This window comes from Haliotis rubra, unplaced genomic scaffold (genome assembly GCF_003918875.1).
Source record: "Haliotis rubra isolate DU_JTF1 unplaced genomic scaffold, ASM391887v1 Scf245, whole genome shotgun sequence".
NCBI classification, from domain to species: Eukaryota; Metazoa; Mollusca; class Gastropoda; order Lepetellida; family Haliotidae; genus Haliotis; species Haliotis rubra.
Genome location: NW_025766503.1, coordinates 263,730 through 284,394, shown reverse-complemented (window position 1 = coordinate 284,394; position 20,665 = coordinate 263,730). Strand labels below are relative to the sequence as shown.

The following is a 20,665-nucleotide window of genomic DNA, read 5'->3' as shown; positions in this document are numbered from 1 at the left end:
CAAACAGAGGCAAAATTTGTCTTGTGTCATATTTTGTGAGTTCAACAATATATGTAGTACAGTACTGAACTTTGTCCCTTCATATGTGTGTGCATGCGTGCGTGCATGTGTGTGTGCACACACTCTGTGAATGTGATAAACAAAAAAGTAATTCATCATTATTAAGGAATAAAACATCTTGTATAAATTATTTTTACTGAACACCTAATGTTCCAAACTGTCATATATTAATAAAATCTCAGTCAAATAATTGTATGTACTCCATTTACAGACATATAGATTTCTGAAGCATTCCCAAAGCTCAATGCGGCAGTGTTCAGCCTCATTCCCCCCAAGCAAGTTGTATTAACCGTCAGACATTGTTTACACCAAGTGGACTACCCTCATACCCCCAAGCAAGTTGTATTAACCGTCAGACATTGTTTACACCAAGTGGACTACCCTCATCCCCCAAGTAAGTTGTATTAACCGTCAGACATTGTTTACACCAATCTGACTACCCTCATCCCCCCAAGTAAGTTGTATTACCCGTCAGACATTGTTCACACCAAGTAGACTACCCTCATCCCCCCCAAGCAAGTTGTATTAACTGTCAGACATTGTTTACACCAAATGGACTACCCTCATCCCCCCAAGCAAGTTGTATTAACTGTCAGACATTGTTTACACCAAATGGACTACCCTCATCCCCCCAAGCAAGTTGTATTAACTGTCAGACATTGTTTTGCACCAAGTGGACTACCCTCATACCCCCAAGTAAGTTTGTATTAACCGTCAGACATTGTTCACACCAAAAGACTACCCTCATCCCCAAAGCAAGTTGTATTAACTGTCAGACATTGTTTACACCAAAAAGACTACCCTCATCCCCCAAGTGTTGTATTAACTGTCAGACATTGTTTACACCAAGTGGACTACCCATCATTGTTTACACAAGTGGACTACCTGTCAGACATTGTTTACACCAAGTGGACTACCCTCACAGACATTGTTTACACCAAGTGGACTACCCTCATCAGACATTGTTGTTTACACCAAGTGGACTACCCTCATCCCCAAGCATTGTATTAACTGTCAGACATTGTTTACACCAAGTGGACTACCCTCATCCCCCCAAGCAAGTTGTATTAACTGTCAGACATTGTTTACACCAAGTGGACTACCCTCATCCCCCCAAGCAAGTTGTATTAACTGTCAGACATTGTTTACACCAAGTGGACTACCCTCATCCCCCCAAGCAAGTTGTATTAACTGTCAGACATTGTTTATACCAAGTGGACTACCCTCATCCCCCAAGCAAGTTGTATTAACTGTCAGACATTGTTTACACCAAGTGGACTACCCTCATCCCCAAGTAAGTTGTATTAACTGTCAGACATTGTTTATACCAAGTGAGACTACCCTCATCCCCAAACAAGTTGTATTACCGTCAGACATTGTTTACACCAAGTGGACTACCCTCATCCCCAAAGTAAGTTGTATTAACTGTCAGACATTGTTTATACCAAGTAGACTACCCTCATCCCCCCAAGCAAGTTGTATTAACTGTCAGACATTGTTTACACCAAGTGGACTACCCTCATCCCCCAAGCAAGTTGTATTAACTGTCAGACATTGTTTACACCAAGTGGACTACCCTCATCCCCCAAGCAAGTTGTATTAACTGTCAGACATTGTTTACACCAAGTGGACTACCCTCATCCCCCAAGCAAGTTGTATTAACTGTCAGACATTGTTTACACCAAGTGGACTACCCTCATCCCCCAAGCAAGTTGTATTAACTGTCAGACATTGTTTACACCAAGTGGACTACCGTATTAACTGTCAGACATTGTTTACACCAAATGGACTACCCTCATCCCCAAAGCAAGTTGTATTAACTGTCAGACATTGTTTACACCAAGTGGACTACCCTCATCCCCAAGCAAGTTGTATTAACTGTCAGACATTGTTTACACCAAGTGGACTACCCTCATCCCCCAAGCAAGATTGTATTAACTGTCAGACATTGTTTACACCAATCTGACTACCCTCATCCCCCCAAGCAAGTTGTATTAACTGTCAGACATTGTTTACACCAATCTGACTACCCTCATCCCCCCAAGTAAGTTGTATTAACTGTCAGACATTGTTTATACCAAGTGGACTACCCTCATCCCCCCAAGCAAGTTGTATTAACTGTCAGACATTGTTTACACCAAGTGGACTACCCTCATCCCCCCAAGCAAGTTGTATTAACTGTCAGACATTGTTTACACCAATCTGACTACCCTCATCCCCCCAAGCAAGTTGTATTAACTGTCAGACATTGTTTACACCAATCTGACTACCCTCATCCCCCCAAGCAAGTTGTATTAACCGTCAGACATTGTTTACACCAAGTGGACTACCCTCATCCCCCCAAGCAAGTTGTATTAACTGTCAGACATTGTTTACACCAAGTGGACTACCCTCATCCCCCCAAGCAAGTTGTATTAACTGTCAGACATTGTTTACACCAAGTGGACTACCCTCATCCCCACAAGTAAGTTGTATTAACCGTCAGACATTGTTTATACCAAGTAGACTACCCTCATCCCCCCAAGCAAGTTGTATTAACTGTCAGACATTGTTTATACCAAGTGGACTACCCTCATCCCCCAAGTAAGTTGTATTAACTGTCAGACATTGTTTATACCAAGTAACTACCCTCATCCCCCCAAGTTGTATTAACTGTCAGACATTGTTTACACCAAGTGGACTACCCTCATCCCCCAGTAAGTTGTATTAACCGAGACTTGTTTATACCAAGTAGACTACCCTCATCCCCCAAGCAAGTTGTATTACCGTCAGACATTGTTTACACCAAGTGGACTACCCTCATCCCCCAAGTAAGTTGTATTAACCGTCAGACATTGTTTATACCAAGTAGACTACCCTCATCCCCCCAAGCAAGTTGTATTAACTGTCAGACATTGTTTACACCAAGTGGACTACCCTCATCCCCCCAAGCAAGTTGTATTAACTGTCAGACATTGTTTACACCAAGTGGACTACCCTCATCTCCCCAAGCAAGTTGTATTAACCGTCAGACATTGTTTACACCAAGTGGACTACCCTCATCTCCCCAAGCAAGTTGTATTAACTGTCAGACATTGTTTACACCAAGTGGACTACCCTCATCCCCCCAAGCAAGTTGTATTAACTGTCAGACATTGTTTACACCAAGTGGACTACCCGTCAGACATTGTTTACACCAAGTGGACTACCCGTCAGACATTGTTTACACCAAGTGGACTACCCGTCAGACATTGTTTACACCAAGTGGACTACCCGTCAGACATTGTTTACACCAAGTGGACTACCCTCATCCCCCAAGCAAGTTGTATTAACTGTCAGACATTGTTTACACCAAGTGGACTACCCGTCAGACATTGTTTACACCAAGTGGACTACCCGTCAGACATTGTTTACACCAAGTGGACTACCCGTCAGACATTGTTTACACCAAGTGGACTACCCGTCAGACATTGTTTACACCAAGTGGACTACCCTCATCCCCCCAAGCAAGTTGTATTAACTGTCAGACATTGTTTACACCAAGTGGACTACCCGTCAGACATTGTTTACACCAAGTGGACTACCCGTCAGACATTGTTTACACCAAGTGGACTACCATCAGCTCAACCTGGATTGATTAGCCTCATTCTCATCCCAACTTCAAATGAAAACCATTTTGAGAACGTGTTGAGAGCCTCCTGGGAAATAACAGCGTGAATGTGATGGTAAGCTAACATGTGCTGTGCTTCTCAATATGAAAAACAACTGGCTGCTGTGTAGTGTTTTAATTCTGCTGTGAACTGATCAATATTTGAGTAATGTACGCGACCAGTGTCACCGATGTGTCTTAGGTTACATTTCTCTCACTACAACACACACCTTTTTTAATCAAATCTAAAATCAACTTCACCTATAAATAGTTTGAAACCTGTTCTGAGTTAACGGAGGACATTAGCAACATTACCTGGACATTCAACATATCCTAGGTATTGCCAAGTGTCAGAATCTGTTTTTGATGATATCCCAACAATACTATGGAAGGGAAATCAGAAAAGGAATTCACAAATTGTAGTCATGAAGTGAATCAAACTTAGGTCTTCAGCATGACAAGGAAACATTTTAACCACTAGGCTACCCCTTTGCCCTGACATTTTAGAAGTATTTTATCATATAATGGAAAGTGTTGATGAAACCAACTAGCACTACCTTTAGAAAGGTCTGTACAGTGATCTGCCTACACACAAAAACTTGCATACAGTTCCTTAAAGTCGAGACATGGGTCTGTGATGAGTGAGTGTTAATGTAAAGCAATGCGATGGAAAGAGCACTATGGTATAACAATTGTGGTTCATTCATATCATAACATTCTTCCACGATTTTTTAAAGTTAGATTAGTGAATGAAAATATGGCTTAAAGTATGAGCTATTTAAGATAGCCATCATATCATAAAGAGATTATTAGCCAACTCTTTTCTTGTTTAAAAAATATATTTCCATTCATAATATACCATATGATATTAATCATATGAAAACACATTTGACTAATAATCTCTGTATAATGCAGGATGATGCTTGTGTCTACCATGTATCAAAGTACAATGTAAACAGTTCATCACATTTCTCACACAATAACCTAACAACCTAAAACCTATTTCAGTTTTCAAATATATAATTGACATGATGGTTTAATTTCTCAAAACAATCAGCCTCCATTCTTAACCAAATTGAAATTGATGAATTGCTTATACAAGTTCCACACACAAGCAATAAATTGTGTTTTGAACACTTGACCTCCTGACACAGTGGGGCATTACTTATCTCTATCAGTAGGTCTGTGCAATCGTCTCGAATTTCTCATTATACGAAAGAATTTCAACATTAACACATGATGGTTTGAGCTGTAACACTTGTATTTGGACACATCATATCAACAACAAGTGTCAACTAATTCACGGAGAATTCACAGTTCTAGAAATTTTGAAATTCTTTCCATCTGCCAATTCACATGGCGCGCTAACCCATCTGTTTACAAAGTTGCAGTGTGATAAAGTCTTCGTCCTGGTAATAATTAGTTAAATCAAGTTCACATCAAACTTTGAACACACACATTGCTTCCAGCGAAGGGGAACAAACACACAAACACAAACACAAACTTGAAACATTGATCAGTTGAGCAGGCAGCAAGTCAGCAAGAAATGGGACTATGAAATGTTCATGCACATGATAACATATTTGAATGTTAGGAAAAAAATATTAATATGTCCAATTATTGATAAAAATGAAAAAAACCCACCATTGTTACAACTCATTTGTTCTGGTGTAATGATGATATTATTTTACTGAAGGTAATTAGCAACTGTTCAACATTACCTTGGGTATCTACAAAACAATGCATTATGTCATATAATTAAATCCAGTTTACAGAAGGTAATTAGCAATATAAACAAACCAATACAATTGTAGGCCAGTACTTTTTTTCAATGTTAGTTTGGCTTATTCTACCCTCCAACAATGAATAACAGCCTGCATTATCCGACAAGATGTCACAGCTTAACCCCACTAGTTCCATGACTGAGTGATTGCTAAGGAACGTTGGGAGATGCATCTCTTATCTTTGTCTGCTATGGATGTTCTGGTAAACTTAAATATTCATGCACATCAATATGAAGCTGATTGTGATGAACTATGGCGGTGGTGGTGGGGGTGGTTATACATGTTTGAAATTCCTGTCAAACATGGTTGTGTTAAAGTTTAAGGGTCCCAGAGGTTTTAAACAACTGTAAATGATGACTGAATCAGCAGTATGCAGGGATAAAACTTTTGCTTTGAGACAAGTTTCTGTCAGTAGTAAAACATTGCATCAATGTCAGTTATCAGTATTTGACTTGTCACTGCTTTATCAGAAACAGCACTTCACAATGCACCCAGAGTTCAGTCTCATTTGGAACAGGCCTGGGTAGGTTTATGTAAAGTAGGACCCTTTAGGATCTATCACCAGGAAAAATGAAGGTCATCTACAACAGTCTTAAAAGCCTGAAAAGTTGGACCATTTCCCTGGAAGACATTGACCAACAATCTTAACCTTAATGTAGATAGCACAACTGGAAAGCATAGGATACTGAAGACAAGTTAAACCATATACATCTTTAAAATATATACTAAAATAACAAAGATGAGGGGAGAGAGTAAGTTTACCTCAAGAGCTGTTCCAATCATCACTACGAATAACTTCAAATTCACAAATTCCTTCCAAGAGTTTTTAGCGTTGTAATAGAAAGTGAAGTGATCAGCATCGTAGTGAACTGGCTATTCTAGACACTAGCACTGAGGACAACTGCTGTTTCTTTTGCCTGCTTTCTGCGCTACTCCGAGAATCAATATTTGCGAGTCTCCGTGTGGAGGCAGTGTTTGCCAGAGAGACAGCCAACTCCAGAGATTTCACTCTAATCTCTCTAAGTCCAAGAAGCAGGTTTCCACCAGAAGAGTTGTCACCCTGAGACTCAGAGGTTATTAAAATGTGTCCATGTCTGGCCAAAACTTCTTTGCTTAATGACAGTTAATTTATTTCTCTAGCATTAATGTTACATATCTGGTTCAAATGTTCATGTCAACACAGAGATAATCTGATCTTTCACTTTGAGGATGCAACTTCTTTATTACACAATGATTCAGGGCTACTTCTTATTCAAGGGAATACAACTCCTTGTCATGACTACCTCTAACTTTGAAATGTCTATGAAAAACCCTTCTCTTTGTACTTCAGTTGTCTTGCAGCGGTTGAGATCAGTACAAAGACGAACTGTTGCTTTCACTTTTTCTCTCCTGTTCTCATCAGACATTTTACAACATGAACACAAACAAAATATGTGAAATCTGGAAAGCACTATCTTTAGCTTGGAGTGGATTTCATGGCGGAGAAATCTGTTCAGGCATAACAGACAGGCATAATCACAGGTTGATATTTGAATATGTGACAGTCGGGCTTGTCCAACCCAATAATTACAATAAAGAAATATTGGTAAAATGTCCTTTGAAGGCAGAATTCAGAACTTTCCCTTTTGATGGCTAAACCTTTCCAGCACTGAAACTGAATGAATATTTAGTTTTCCTTTAGTGAATATATACCTTGTTGCAAGAAACCAGCTTCATTTAAAACTACACCATGAGACTGTAACCTTCAAACTAGCTTGTGAGAAGCCTAAGTTTGCTTGAATGCAGAAATATGATTTTAATACCCATCATCAGCATGCGAGATGACAACACGTTCATGTTACCTGTCGTCACAGCAGTCAGCGTACAATGTCTGACCTTGTGGAGTTCTCTTCTACCATAAGTGATAAACCATTCTGGTTCAATCTGAGACACTTCCAAACACAGTATACAGCATTCTTATTTAAACTTTTGGGGAGTTACCTTTCCATCCCATCTCAGCCTCCTGATCCACGTGATTATCATGTGTACCCGTCTGCTCAGTAGAGCCTTACTTGCCCATAGATAACACAGGACCAACTACCATTTAAAGCTTCCAGCAATATGTGTAGAAAGACACATCTGAGACACCATTTTAACTAAGTTATTATGATAGGATAACGAAGTGGTGACCTCAAATCCTCAATATCATCTTCTAAGTGTGCATAATATTCAATGTTAACATTTACAACAGCAAATTTGCATGAACAGCAATTCACAAAAAGAAAGAAAATTATCCAAAGAGACAAAATGCATAATCACTCTGTGTTGCTACTGACACCCCAGTCCCTTCAGGCCTCATCAGCTGTCACCATCCTTGAGGAAATCCTCCAACCACTGACCTTTCTTGTGGATTGGATTAGTCAACCGATCACACAAAACATTGTCACACACACAGATTACTGGAGCCCATCACACATGAACCTCTCAGAGCAGCTAAGGTAATCTGATCATAATGCTTCCAAACTTCCAATCAGTGATAACATCTGACAACAGATGGCTCATGACAACCTTTTAAAGTTATTGATAGGCTTAATGGTAACACTGATTGTCATGGATAAAAAAATCTAAAATTTAGATAGTTTAAAAACAAAAAAGACCTCGAGTCGTAATGGATGGAGACAGACAGTAAAAGCAAACCTATGTAGCACTTCAGGATCCCTTTTTCCGCAGCTTGGTTTCAGTCTACATCTTTAACATTTAAACAGTAAAAATGTGACTTTACACATAGGAAATGGAGTAAAGGTCATTCACTCCAATCAGCAAATACATTAAACTAGAAGGTTCTGTTCTCAATGAAATTGCCTAGATTGTTAATGGTTAACTAACTAACATTGGTACATAGTTATATTTCTCTAAGCAAACATAATGGTGTCGTCTAACAGTAGTGGTCTGGAATGTGTGGTTCTGACAGGATCCAGATTAGAGAGGTTTATCTCTATTCCAGCTTCATCACAGATGGAGGTAAATGATCAATTCCCACAATCAGCAAAGTCCCATTCGGTAACCACATGGACATCTCAAGACAGATCTCAAGACAACCAGCAAGGGTTCATACGATCTCTTCTGATCAAAATGTGTTTTACCAACACAAGTAAACAAGAAAAGAGTGAGTGAGTTTAGTTTTACGCCGCAGTCAACAATATTCCCGCTACCGGTATATGGTGGTGGTCTGTAAATACTCCAGTCTGGGCCAGACAATCCAGTGGTCAACAGCATGAGCATCATCTACGCAATTGGGATACGATGACATGTGTCAACCAAGTCAGCGAGCCTGACCACCCGATCCCGTTAGTTGCCTCTTATAACAAGCATGGGTTACTGAAGATCAATTTTAACCCAGATCTTCAGGGGTAAACAAGAAAAGACGTTTTTTGACTATCTCCTAGTTCTACTGTCCTACCTTATCCAGCAGGTGGTAGCACTGTGCCGTTCCCTCAATCCGTTCCCTCGTAGCTTCCAGCTGACTAGTGAACTGATGAAGGTGGTTCTTCAACATCCGGGCCAGATCTTTGTAACCTGTCACCTCATTACCCGTCTGGGTCAACATGCTAGCTTCCTCCAACATGTCATTGCCTTTCTCGATGTGTTTCTGCAATGAAAGTGTCACAACAGTCTGAACGACATGAATAACAGCCAATAGAAAATGCATTTCTCACCAGGATCTGTTTCCCTGGGAAATAAAATAAAAAAGGGAGACATTTTGAACAACTTCTGGTTATTGAAGTGAGACTATCTTCAGTAGCAGCTTCCATTAGTACAGACCATGTTCAGTAGATGTACTATTCATATCCTTGTTATGGCTAATGAGAATGGTGTCATGAGGGAAAACCAACACTATGAATTACTGAAATTTCCATTACACAGCAGTCAGGAAAAGCAAACGAAACTTACACTGCACGGACATGCACTGTTTAACTAAAGAGTTTTGTCTTTACAGACTTTCACGTCCAAATCAATCAAGCCTCAGTAAACAGTATTCGCCAAATTCATATTTTCATTGATTACCGGGTATATTGATTTACAAATCAAACAGCAGCTCCATTCATTAATATTGTCTGCAGTTGATCCCAGTCCCCATTCAAAGCATTTGCTGTGAACAAGGAACTCAGATGATTAAAATAAATCCAACAGCTGGAAAGATCTACCAAAACAAAGGGAAATCTGGCAACATTTCTTTCCTTCTGACACCTTCAGGTGAAATGAAGCCAACTTCCGCATCTACACAACGACCTACATTTGTTTTTGTGTTTGAGTGATGATGATCAGACAGGTCATGAATTAAACCAGTGAGTACATCAGTTCTAAAAGTTGTAGAGTTGCCCAAAAGGCTGCTGTCACATGTAGCTAGCTACTGTCAACCTAAATGTCAACTTGCAGTCAACTGTGAATTCTGGGACTGTTATTGGCTTCACAAGTCACGTATTTGACATCCTGTTTTAGTTGACATCACCAAATATTGTGCTGGAAGACCTTCAGATCTGTGATTGTTATTTCTGAGAATTGTGTAATATTCTAGGCGCAGTGTGTTAGGCGCTGCAGCAGACGAGTGCGGTTCAATACTGATCCACTATCCCCCAAGTTTCAACATTATATGTTTGTTATGACAATCCTACATTGGCCGTAAGTGCATGGCTAGTGACATGATCTAACATTCATATCAATTCCAGTCATAAAAATCTTTCCCATGATGCTTATCTGCTGAGTTTATAGTCTAATCATCATCATCATCATACTCGTCATCGTCATCATCATCTACGGGCTATCAGATCAACCTATAGTTTTACATCCAAGAGACTTACTGATGATTACATTGCAATCTTTGATAAAACATGTAAATTAAATAAGATTAGATTAATAAGGGACTGTTCAGAATTTATGGCTATGGTCTAATATATGTACAAAGTAAGTGACACCCCCCCACATGTCAAAATCAATGACCCCCCAGTACATGTGTACATAATTGATGACCCCCCTACCTCCCCAGAACAAAATGGGTGATCCCTTTTTAAATTCATCATCATCATCCCCCCCCCAGCCATAAATTGTGAATGGTCCCTAAACATCACTGAAAATTTCAAAGACAAAACTACTTGTGTGATAGTCAAAATGTATGTGTGTAGGATCTGACATATGTGCACTTACACTGCCCCAGCTATGCTTATAATGACTAATCCTTCTCATGCAATGTCAAAGATAAACAAGTCAGACTTATGTTAACTGGGAGCCTGATTTGCTGGCATCATTTCAGTATCAACTTCCGCATCTGTCTGCAAGGAGACAGAGACAGTGCTGCTTGCTTTGGACATAGCACACCTTGGGGACTACGTCGACAAGACATCACTCCAGTAGCTACTGTCAACATACAGCAGGAAGTGAAATACTCACTGAATCTAGTCACAGATACTTCAAACACTCTGCCATCACAGTATGGCCACGCAGATTTACAATGGCACGTTCTGATTGGTTGATATTATCAGACAAACATAATATGTCAGACGTTCGGTGAGATTTGTGCTGTAAATATAATTCAAATTCTGACCTTAAGTGCGCTTCTGGGTGAAAACAGTGCACTGTATGCCTTGTTTAGGTTCGACCTAGGAACACTTTAACTTGGGTCATGAAATTGGGTGAAATAAAATATGCTAAAATTTCAAAATGAAGGAAAACAATCTGAAGGATCCCTAACAAAATTCCATTTTTGAGGAAAAGCCATCCTCTCACCATAATTAAGATTGATGACATATTTTCAGACAACATGAGAGTTGACACAAACACATGGAGGTGATCACTGTCAAGATGGCAAATACTTGCACAACATTATCACAATCTATTTTACTGCATAATTTGGCTTGACAGTATTCCCTGTATGACATGACATGGCATGACATTATTGACTGTACAAAGGCTTGACATTACACCCTGTATATAGGTATGATGTAACACACAGACAGTACACACACTAGATAGTCTTGACATTACATATTGTAGATTTAACATTACAAGCTGAATATAATCTTGACATTACACTCTGTATATATGTATGATGTAATTTGACATTACATTCTGTATATAGGCTGGACATTACACCCTTTACATAGGCTTCAACCAGGTGCTACTTGTTTAGTGTTTAATTTGAATCTCTGAAAAATAGTACAATAACGTTTCAGATTAAACTTTGTTCCTGATCTGGCTAAATATTACATAAGTCAACATAAGTTAAGACTGGAGTAGTGCACATTGTTCTTGTTCAAATAACATAGAATAACAAGTCAGTTTGATAGTAAAACATGTTCTAGCAGGTCACTGATACAGGTCATTGATACTATTTGAAGAAAGGATACATTGCTTAGCATTGTTTTCCTGTTCTGGTTCCCAGTTTGGAAACTGAACAGTGAGTAGCCAAAGTAAGGCACTGGCATGCTTCAATTCAGATAAACAGTCTAAAATAACAGCAAACATCATTTTATCTTTGCAAATATGAGCAATATCTTCTATAAAAAACAATATTTTGTTGTGGGATAGAAAAACATTCCATTGTGTTGTGTAAGGATGACTAAAGGCTGGGTTTTTCACCCAGGAAATCCCTGGGCATTTGTTCTGTCATGCTGTATAGCACTGTTTATGAGGGCATTAACATTTTATCAAACAGTAGCGAGTTGAAGGTCGTGTGAGGGAGATGCCTGCTACATTAAAGGCTGTAGCCCTGGTGCACTGGGAACTGTCAGAAGCCGTGCATGACTGCTGCTACCTGAATATCAGTCTTAGACCAGTAGCAGACCCTCCACATATACAGCAACAACTGTCAGTATCCTAGCAGACCTTCCCCACATACAGCCACAACTGTCAGTATCCTAGCAGACCTTCCCCACATACAGCCACAACTGTCAGTATCCTAGCAGACCTTCCCCACATACAGCCACAACTGTCAGTATCCTAGCAGACCTTCCCCACATACAGCCACAACTGTCAGTGTCTTAGCAGACCTTCCCCACATACAGCCACAATTGTCAGTATCCTAGCAGACCTTCCCCACATACAGCCACAACTGTCAGTATCCTAGCAGACCTTCCCCACATACAGCCACACATACAGCAGACCTTCCCCACATACAGCCACAACTGTCAGTGTCTTAGCAGACCTTCCCCACATACAGCCACAACTGTCAGTATCCTAGCAGACCTTCCCCACATACAGCCACAATTGTCAGTGTCTTAGCAGACCTTCCCCACATACAGCCACAATTGTCAGTGTCTTAGCAGACCTTCCCCACATACAGCCACAACTGTCAGTGTCTTAGCAGACCTTCCCCACATACAGCCACAACTGTCAGTATCCTAGCAGACCTTCCCCACATACAGCCACAACTGTCAGTGTCTTAGCAGACCTTCCCACATACAGCCACAATTGTCAGTGTCTTAGCAGACCTTCCCCACATACAGCCACAATTGTCAGTGTCTTAGCAGACCTTCCCCACATACAGCCACAATTGTCAGTGTCTTAGCAGACCTTCCCCACATACAGCCACAATTGTCAGTGTCTTAGCAGACCTTCCCCACATACAGCCACAATTGTCAGTGTCTTAGCAGACCTTCCCCACATACAGCCACAATTGTCAGTGTCTTAGCAGACCTTCCCCACATACAGCCACAATTGTCATTGTCAGTGTGTCTTAGCAGACCTTCCCCACATACAGCCACAATTGTCAGTGTCTTAGCAGACCTTCCCCACATACAGCCACAATTGTCAGTGTCTTAGCAGACCTTCCCCACATACAGCCACAATTGTCAGTGTCTTAGCAGACCTTCCCCACATACAGCCACAACTGTCAATGTCTTCGCAGGTAAACACAAATGATATCTTAACACAGCAAAATCATCACCATTTGCAATACAAATTAGTGAATTTTTAAAGTCACCTTGCACAATTTCAGGAACCAAGAGACAAAGAAGTTTGATGCCACCAACATCCATGAAGATGCTTACAGTTAGCCGGGACACAGACAGTGGTAAGATGTACTCACACTTCATCCCACCCCAGGCACATACAGCTCCATCCACATCTTGTACCACACCTGCGCATAACCAGCCCTATCACACACTGACCAGGTCAGTTCACCTTGTATCACGCGTGCAGGCAGACACAATATGGCTGCAGTTGAAGCCACCATCACTGTTGCTATGATACGCAATTCTTCACCATCGCTACCTGCATTACAGGGACCAACTAATGTTTTACCTGCCTAGAAATCCAATACTGTAATTACCAAGCTTTTGATCAGCTCGGAGTGTCATTAAGATTAGGGTTGTTTTGTGAATTACTGTTAGGCAACAATGTATAATTAAGTAGTCAGTTTTTTATCACTAGCCATTATAGCGATCACTTCTACTATTGACAAGCAGCTTTGAAAGATTTTCCAGTTTGTTGACATACACACACTTGTGATATTCTAAGCAGTGTTTCCACAACTGCAACCTTTAGCATAACATCATAATCATTATCCATCATAACAAATTTTGACAATCTTCTGACACATTCATATGTGATAGAAAAGTATATCAATGACTGTACAGGACATTCGGAATAAGTTGAATGTGTTTAATATTCTTGCTGAAAATATATCCAGCTTGTGCATTACAAACAAGCTACTCACAGTCTATATGGGCCTTATTGAAGGTACAAGGTTGAGCGAGTGAGTGTGTTTAGTTCTCACTCGGCAATATTCCTGCTATATGGTGGTGATCTGTAAATAATTGAGTCTGGACCAGACAGTCCAGTGATCAACAGCATGAGCATCGATCTACACAATTGGGATACAATGACATGTGTCAACCATGTTAGCAAGCCGATCCCATTAGTCACCTCTTACGACAAGCATGGGTTAATGAAGAACAATTCTAGCCTGGATCTTCACTGGTTAACAAAGTTGAGACAGATGAGACCAGCACTTCCTGTTCATATGCCATGCAAACACAATCCAGACTCAGTTATTTCAAAACACATTAACTGTGCTCTCAGGGGAAAACCTGTGCACAGGCAACATTCCCACAAGAACTTTGCATTTGGAGAAATATAATTTGATTATTTAAAGTGATAAATAATCAAAGAAACACAAGAAATTTGAAAATTGAATGAATATTCATAGAAAAAAATAATATTCAGAATTCTTTTTGGAGTTAATAAATTCCTACAAACCATAGAAGAACATCTTGAACTCTGTGTTTAAGTATGAATGAGAAATAAAAATTGACCAGATGGTTACTTACCATGGCCGAGAAATAGAACTTCTCGAAGTCCTTCTGCTGTATCCGAGCTGCCTTCAGATTATCTGCTGTGCAGGAATGCCTTTGTATATTCTGACTGCCATCATTACTGGTCCAAGAGATCAACTGAAACAAACAATACATTTAATCATAAAAAATGTAAATACTCAGCAACAACATTCATTGTGAGCACTCCATCAGACAGTGTGTGCATCATTCACTGCAGGCATGTTTGTTGCTGATTATCACATATCGAACCTTGAGAAAGTTGTCTGCCGTGTTTTGAAACACCTGAAGTAGAATGGTTCTACCATGAAGTTCCAGCAGATATAATCGGATTTTCTTGATATCATTGGCAGCAACCATACTGCGCATCCTTTTCATACTCCTCCAACCAGAGATGCCTTGAATCAGACACTTTATTTATTCAGTTTCAAAATCAAAATCAGCAATCACCATGGAAGCCAAACAACCAAAAGATTTCAAAAGTTTCCATCTCCTGGCACTGAGGGTGTTGCTATGCAACCAGACAATGTTCAACACTGAAATTCAATTATGTTCCTCAGTGCCAGATGCTGTCTCAAATCTGGAGTCATGTCCTCATCCAATCAAAAAACGTTTTCAAACTGTTAATCCAATGAGAAGTCATCTTTTAAATTCAGGGATATCTATGAATGTAAGGCACTATCTTGTCAGGGGTCATATCATCACTTAACCCTTTCAAGTACAACCAAATAGCTGGCAAACTATTTACAAACAGAGCAGAACTTCCCTTTTGCTGTTTCCCTCTGTTTTCATCTCCAACAGCTGTCTGTAGTCCATGAAGCAGACGGAATACGTACAAGAATATATGTACAGACATACAAATCACTGACATACAAATAATATTTCACCGAGTGGTCGAGGTGGTTTGGTACATTGACAGGGGGCTAGTGTGTCTATGGATGGCAGTGTTGGTGTGGGTGGAAACACTGAGAAAAATACTGGCAACTCAATATGAACTTACTACTTCATACTTATAGAAAAATGTTCCTTACAAACCATAATAACAACATACAGTTTCAGTTAAAAGGTCAACTTTAAAAACTGGAAGCATGCATGCACCATTAAAGATAAAACATTTTGAGATGTAGCTTGTGAAAGTGTTAAGCATACAGAGTACAGTGTTGATTCCTGTGTTGAGATAGGGATGGTTGTGTGGATGTCTGTGTACATGGAGATATATAGGGTAGCTTCACAAGCTTCACACATGGACACTCCAAAACTGTCCAGGCCATGGAGGGGAAATGGATAAGATGTAAGTCATGGGATGTGGCTATATAAAGTGATGCTGATGAAACACTTGCATACACTGCTGAACAAAGCACCAGCTAGTCTGTCTCACAGTCCCTGAACCACATTATTTCCCCTATAGCCTAGCCCTCCCTGCAATGCTAAAGCCCTAAATGAAGCAAGTCTAGATTTCCCCCAGATTCAGGCTGAATCTGCCGACCCACTGGGGCTCCTTTTCAATTTAAATGGATTTAATTGTAAAATTATATTTATTCAGGGACTAAGCGTCAGTCTAAGCACGAGATTCTGTCAACAAATACAAGCTACTTTAAGTTTTACTGATCCATAAATTGTTATTAAAGTGGCGCAAGCCATCGTAACTGTGAGAACACTGATCAACTGAGTAGTGTTTGCCTAGGATCATGCAGCATCTGTAATATCAAACCTTACACGCCATGTTGCAGGCATAGCACCAGTTGTCAGTTACATGTCAACAAATAACTACACTCACCAACTCCAAAGGGAAAATGCAACTGTGTGACAGTTATTTATAGCAGCATTAGAGAACAATGAAGTGAATACATTATGACACAAATCTCATAAATATCTTAGCAAGTTCTGAATATTTTGAACATATTCACAATACATATTGACTGAATACTTACTGAAGTATTCTTTTTACAGCAAAAGGGCAAGAGAGATCCTTTGAGAGAACATCTACCTTTCATGACTGGAGATATAACACCGGCTAGTGTACAGCCCAAGTACCAGCTGATCAATATTAATGTATCACTTCCAGTTAATCAAACCTAGAGATCTGTCCCCCCACAACCCTCTGTCCTACTGGTCGGACAACTGTAATCATCAGTGAATGACATGTCGCTCCATTTATGGCTATTTTACAACACTTTGCAGCAATTACCAGGATTGCTCAATTATCTGTAAACAATTTCAAATTCAAATATGTTTGGGTTACAGTGACTGGATTAAATGTGGCGTGATTAAGCCGACAAGGATATTGGATAGGGCCAGACAGAAAAAATGACTGATGACAAATCTCAAAGTAATGTCTTTAATTTATCTGATTTAAAAATGAAAGTCATCAGGTTATAAAACAGATTTCTAGTCTCACCTGCCAATGTGAAAAAGAACTCAATCAGTTGTGATCCAGACAGAGATTTCATGTACTGTGACGTGTATCTGCTGTGTAGGTGTTTCAAGCTACGTCTGAATCTCACTCAGGATAAACTAAACTTCCATGTCAAGTTTAATTTCAAACTATGTAGCCCAATCACGGATAACACCCCAACTGTGACAAAATCACAAAATGAACACTGTAACTTCTCCAAGCAAACTCACCAGGGTGAAATGTGTACAGGTGTGAAAGCCCCCACCTGTAAGGTAATGGAGTCTTCAAGATGAGGGTAGGTGTGAAGTCACCCACATGCCTGCAGCGTGAGGCAAACACGGGGATGAGGACACACAGTATATACCATCACCTGTAGGCTGGTGTAGACGCTACACGAATACAGGCGCAACACAGGCTTATCACCCATGGGGCACAGCCCATCACAGGTAGCAAGGTCAATCTGCCCCACTTCACATGCAGGTCAGGAATACCTGTCCAGATGTGACTTACTCAGAAAACTCTGAGCTCAGTTTGTAATCCTCTCTAATTGCAGACAATCAAAACCATCCCTGTCGGCCATACAAACAACTATTGACTGTACATGTTTCACCTTGTTTCTCTACAAATAACTTGCCCCATTACTGTACTTGTCCATGAAATAACACAAAACACAGTACATACTGACTACTCTATGTAAAGGATACACATATGTATGCCTGTTAATACACTATGATTTAGTACCCAGTAGTACATACTGACTACTCTATGTAAAGGATACACATATGTATGTCTGTTAATACACTATGATTTAGTACCCAGTAGTACATACTGACTACTCTATGTAAAGGAAACACATATGTATGGCTGTTAATACACTATGATTTAGTACCCAGTTCTGTCCACACTGGCTGCTATTTATTACTGGGACACCATGGACTGCAATTATGATTACTATCATGCTGACAACAGACAAACACTTCACTAACATTAGGTAGACTGATACAAGACCTAAGCAGTTCTAGCCTGGGTTGTCGAGGAGTCGTCTGATTACCTACTGATGACTGATTACAGTACCAGACAATAGGCCCCCTCGTTTAAGTCATGGTGGCTTTAGAAAGGCTATATTAGGTCATGATGGGCTAAAGTTAAGTCAAGGAAATATTAAAACAAATGCAGCAGACAAAATCAGACAGTCCACAGAACAGGACCAGCCCAGGACTACCTAGCAAGGAACCTATCAATGTCCTATTGCATGCTTGAGTCAGGATCAGACAGTAGGGTCATAATGGTGTTCTCCATTCAAACCAGGACTTACCTTCATCTTGGCTGCTAGTGTTGGGCAACAACTTGGCGGCAACACTTACGTGCAGCACAGGACAACTTGTCCCACATCCTTCTATGCATGTAGCATAGTTACAGTGTATAGTTACTCTATGGGAACAGTAAAACAACAAGAAGCAACCATGGATGGCTTGAGTGTTGTCTGTGACCAAGGATGAAGGATCGATGTAAGCTATAAATGTATCCTTTCCAATATGGACATAGAATAATGGTGAAAAGCTGTAACTGTCATCATGAAAGTGTTATTGGTGCTGCAAGAAACATGTGACAGTTGTACAAGCGAAGACACCCAGCTACCTCCACCTGAGTCAGTGGGTATGTTGGGTAGTTCGGGTTAACCTTCAAGTATACACAAACCCATCCAGCACAGAACAACCTCATCCACGACAGTCAGCCTTTACAGTGACCACCATAGCATTGGCAAAACCATACTGATGTGTAACTGGCAGGCCAAAACACTGAAGAGGTTGGTACAATTATCAAGACAGACACCTTCAGTGACCCTATAGAAACAGAACAGGACACATCTACTTTTCATAGGAATGACACTTATCATGCATTGAGTATTCCCATCAGAAAGTCCTGTTTGAGCTGAGAACCACCAAGAATACAGCCCACACCTTTCCCAACACACACTGATCTCAGAATACCTCCACTGACAGCATAAACAGGAAACCCATTACTGCAGATGGACACCCATAAACACAACTATTCTGATAAGTCCTAAGCTACATAGATAGTGTTTAATACACCCACACCACATTTAGCTAATCTCTAATCTCTTCTACCCGTGCTTAATTGCCCTATCTTATAATTATATCATATTTGTGTTTTTTCAAGACTGAGGTTGATAAGAGAGTGTCAGTTCTCTGATAAGATTTGTCAGCTGTGGTATAAAGTTAGTCAGTGGGGAGCACCCAGCTGGCAGAGGGATTACACTCATGATCTCACCAACAGATAATGGTTATTAATCATATCATCAAGGATATAACATCAAACATTAACTGACGATAAAACTGACATCTCTGATGTGGTGGAATTTGCAAGAACATCAAAGAAATATTGCTGCTTTGAGCATGAAGAACAAGCAAACATAAATGTCAAAATACTCATAACCGTAACCAACTAAGGTCAGAAGATGGGTACTCAATATCCCAGAATCCAATTATAACATTGAATACCAAGAAGATAATGTTGGAGCTATAATCAAGGATGCTGCCTGTGGTACTCCACTCCTTCAACTGATTTACACCACCGAGTAGGTGAGTTTACTGAGGTCAGACTACTTGACCTCCTCAACATACCAGGCCAGCTGGGGTGTGTACTGGGTCAACTCCTGGCCTGCTCACACCACAGTTGGAACTTACATAACACTACCTTACCACTACCGTAACACAACCGCTGTCCTCACATAGCTGATGCCACATCTCAACTCACTTAGCATGCCTACCTGATATTGAAGTTGCTACTTACCTGACATCCTTTCCACAGCCCCAAAACCACTAACAACCCTAAAACCTATTACAAGCTTTTTTCCATGTGGTTAAGTCATACCTATTATTACACCTCATCCCACTGTTATTGAATGTTATGATTTAGTAATTTCATACCTAGTCTAGTTATCCACCTCACAAACCAATTAGACCAAATGAACCATTGAGGTCTACATGGGATACATTTACTTGTCCCCTCTAATCTTCCCTGCTGCAGTGGCTGGGCAACAATTACAAGTTAATCAATCACGTCTTATCACACCACCTCCTTTGTCCTAATCTACTGATCCTGGGATGAAAGAGTAATGGAGAGTGAATAGCGTCACATTATTGTAATTAACGGTGTAATCAGTCAGAGTGATCCCACTCAGTGTCAGTCACCAGGGGGCGCCACTGACACATATTCCACGAAGAACCCAGATAGGGCTATTTCAGTCAAACTACATCTTACTGGCTGAGATCATCATCAGGTCAACTGTATGACAGACTTGGTCAAGTGTTGCTTCTCCCAGACAAGGAAGTCCATCCTGCGACATGAACCCTCGTTCTACCATCTCCATCACACAGGCAGTAATACATTAATCTGAGAGTTCACTTCTTTACATACACTCTAAGACGGAATAGATCTAGGACTGCTTCTCCCCAGACAAGGAAGTTCA

General features: G+C 40.3%; 1 protein-coding gene across 1 annotated transcript in view; it reads right to left on the bottom strand.

Annotated features, from left to right (window-relative positions):
- The window catches only part of LOC124279023 (puratrophin-1-like), a 273,201-nt gene that overhangs the window by 52,055 nt on the left and 200,481 nt on the right, over positions 1-20,665 (bottom strand). Inside the window, exons 11-12 of the mRNA XM_046714814.1 lie at positions 14,775-14,897; positions 8,912-9,100 (exon numbers count right to left, since the gene is read on the bottom strand). Of these exons, the coding sequence (XP_046570770.1) occupies positions 8,912-9,100; positions 14,775-14,897 (312 nt within the window). The remainder of the gene's footprint in view (positions 1-8,911; positions 9,101-14,774; positions 14,898-20,665) is intronic.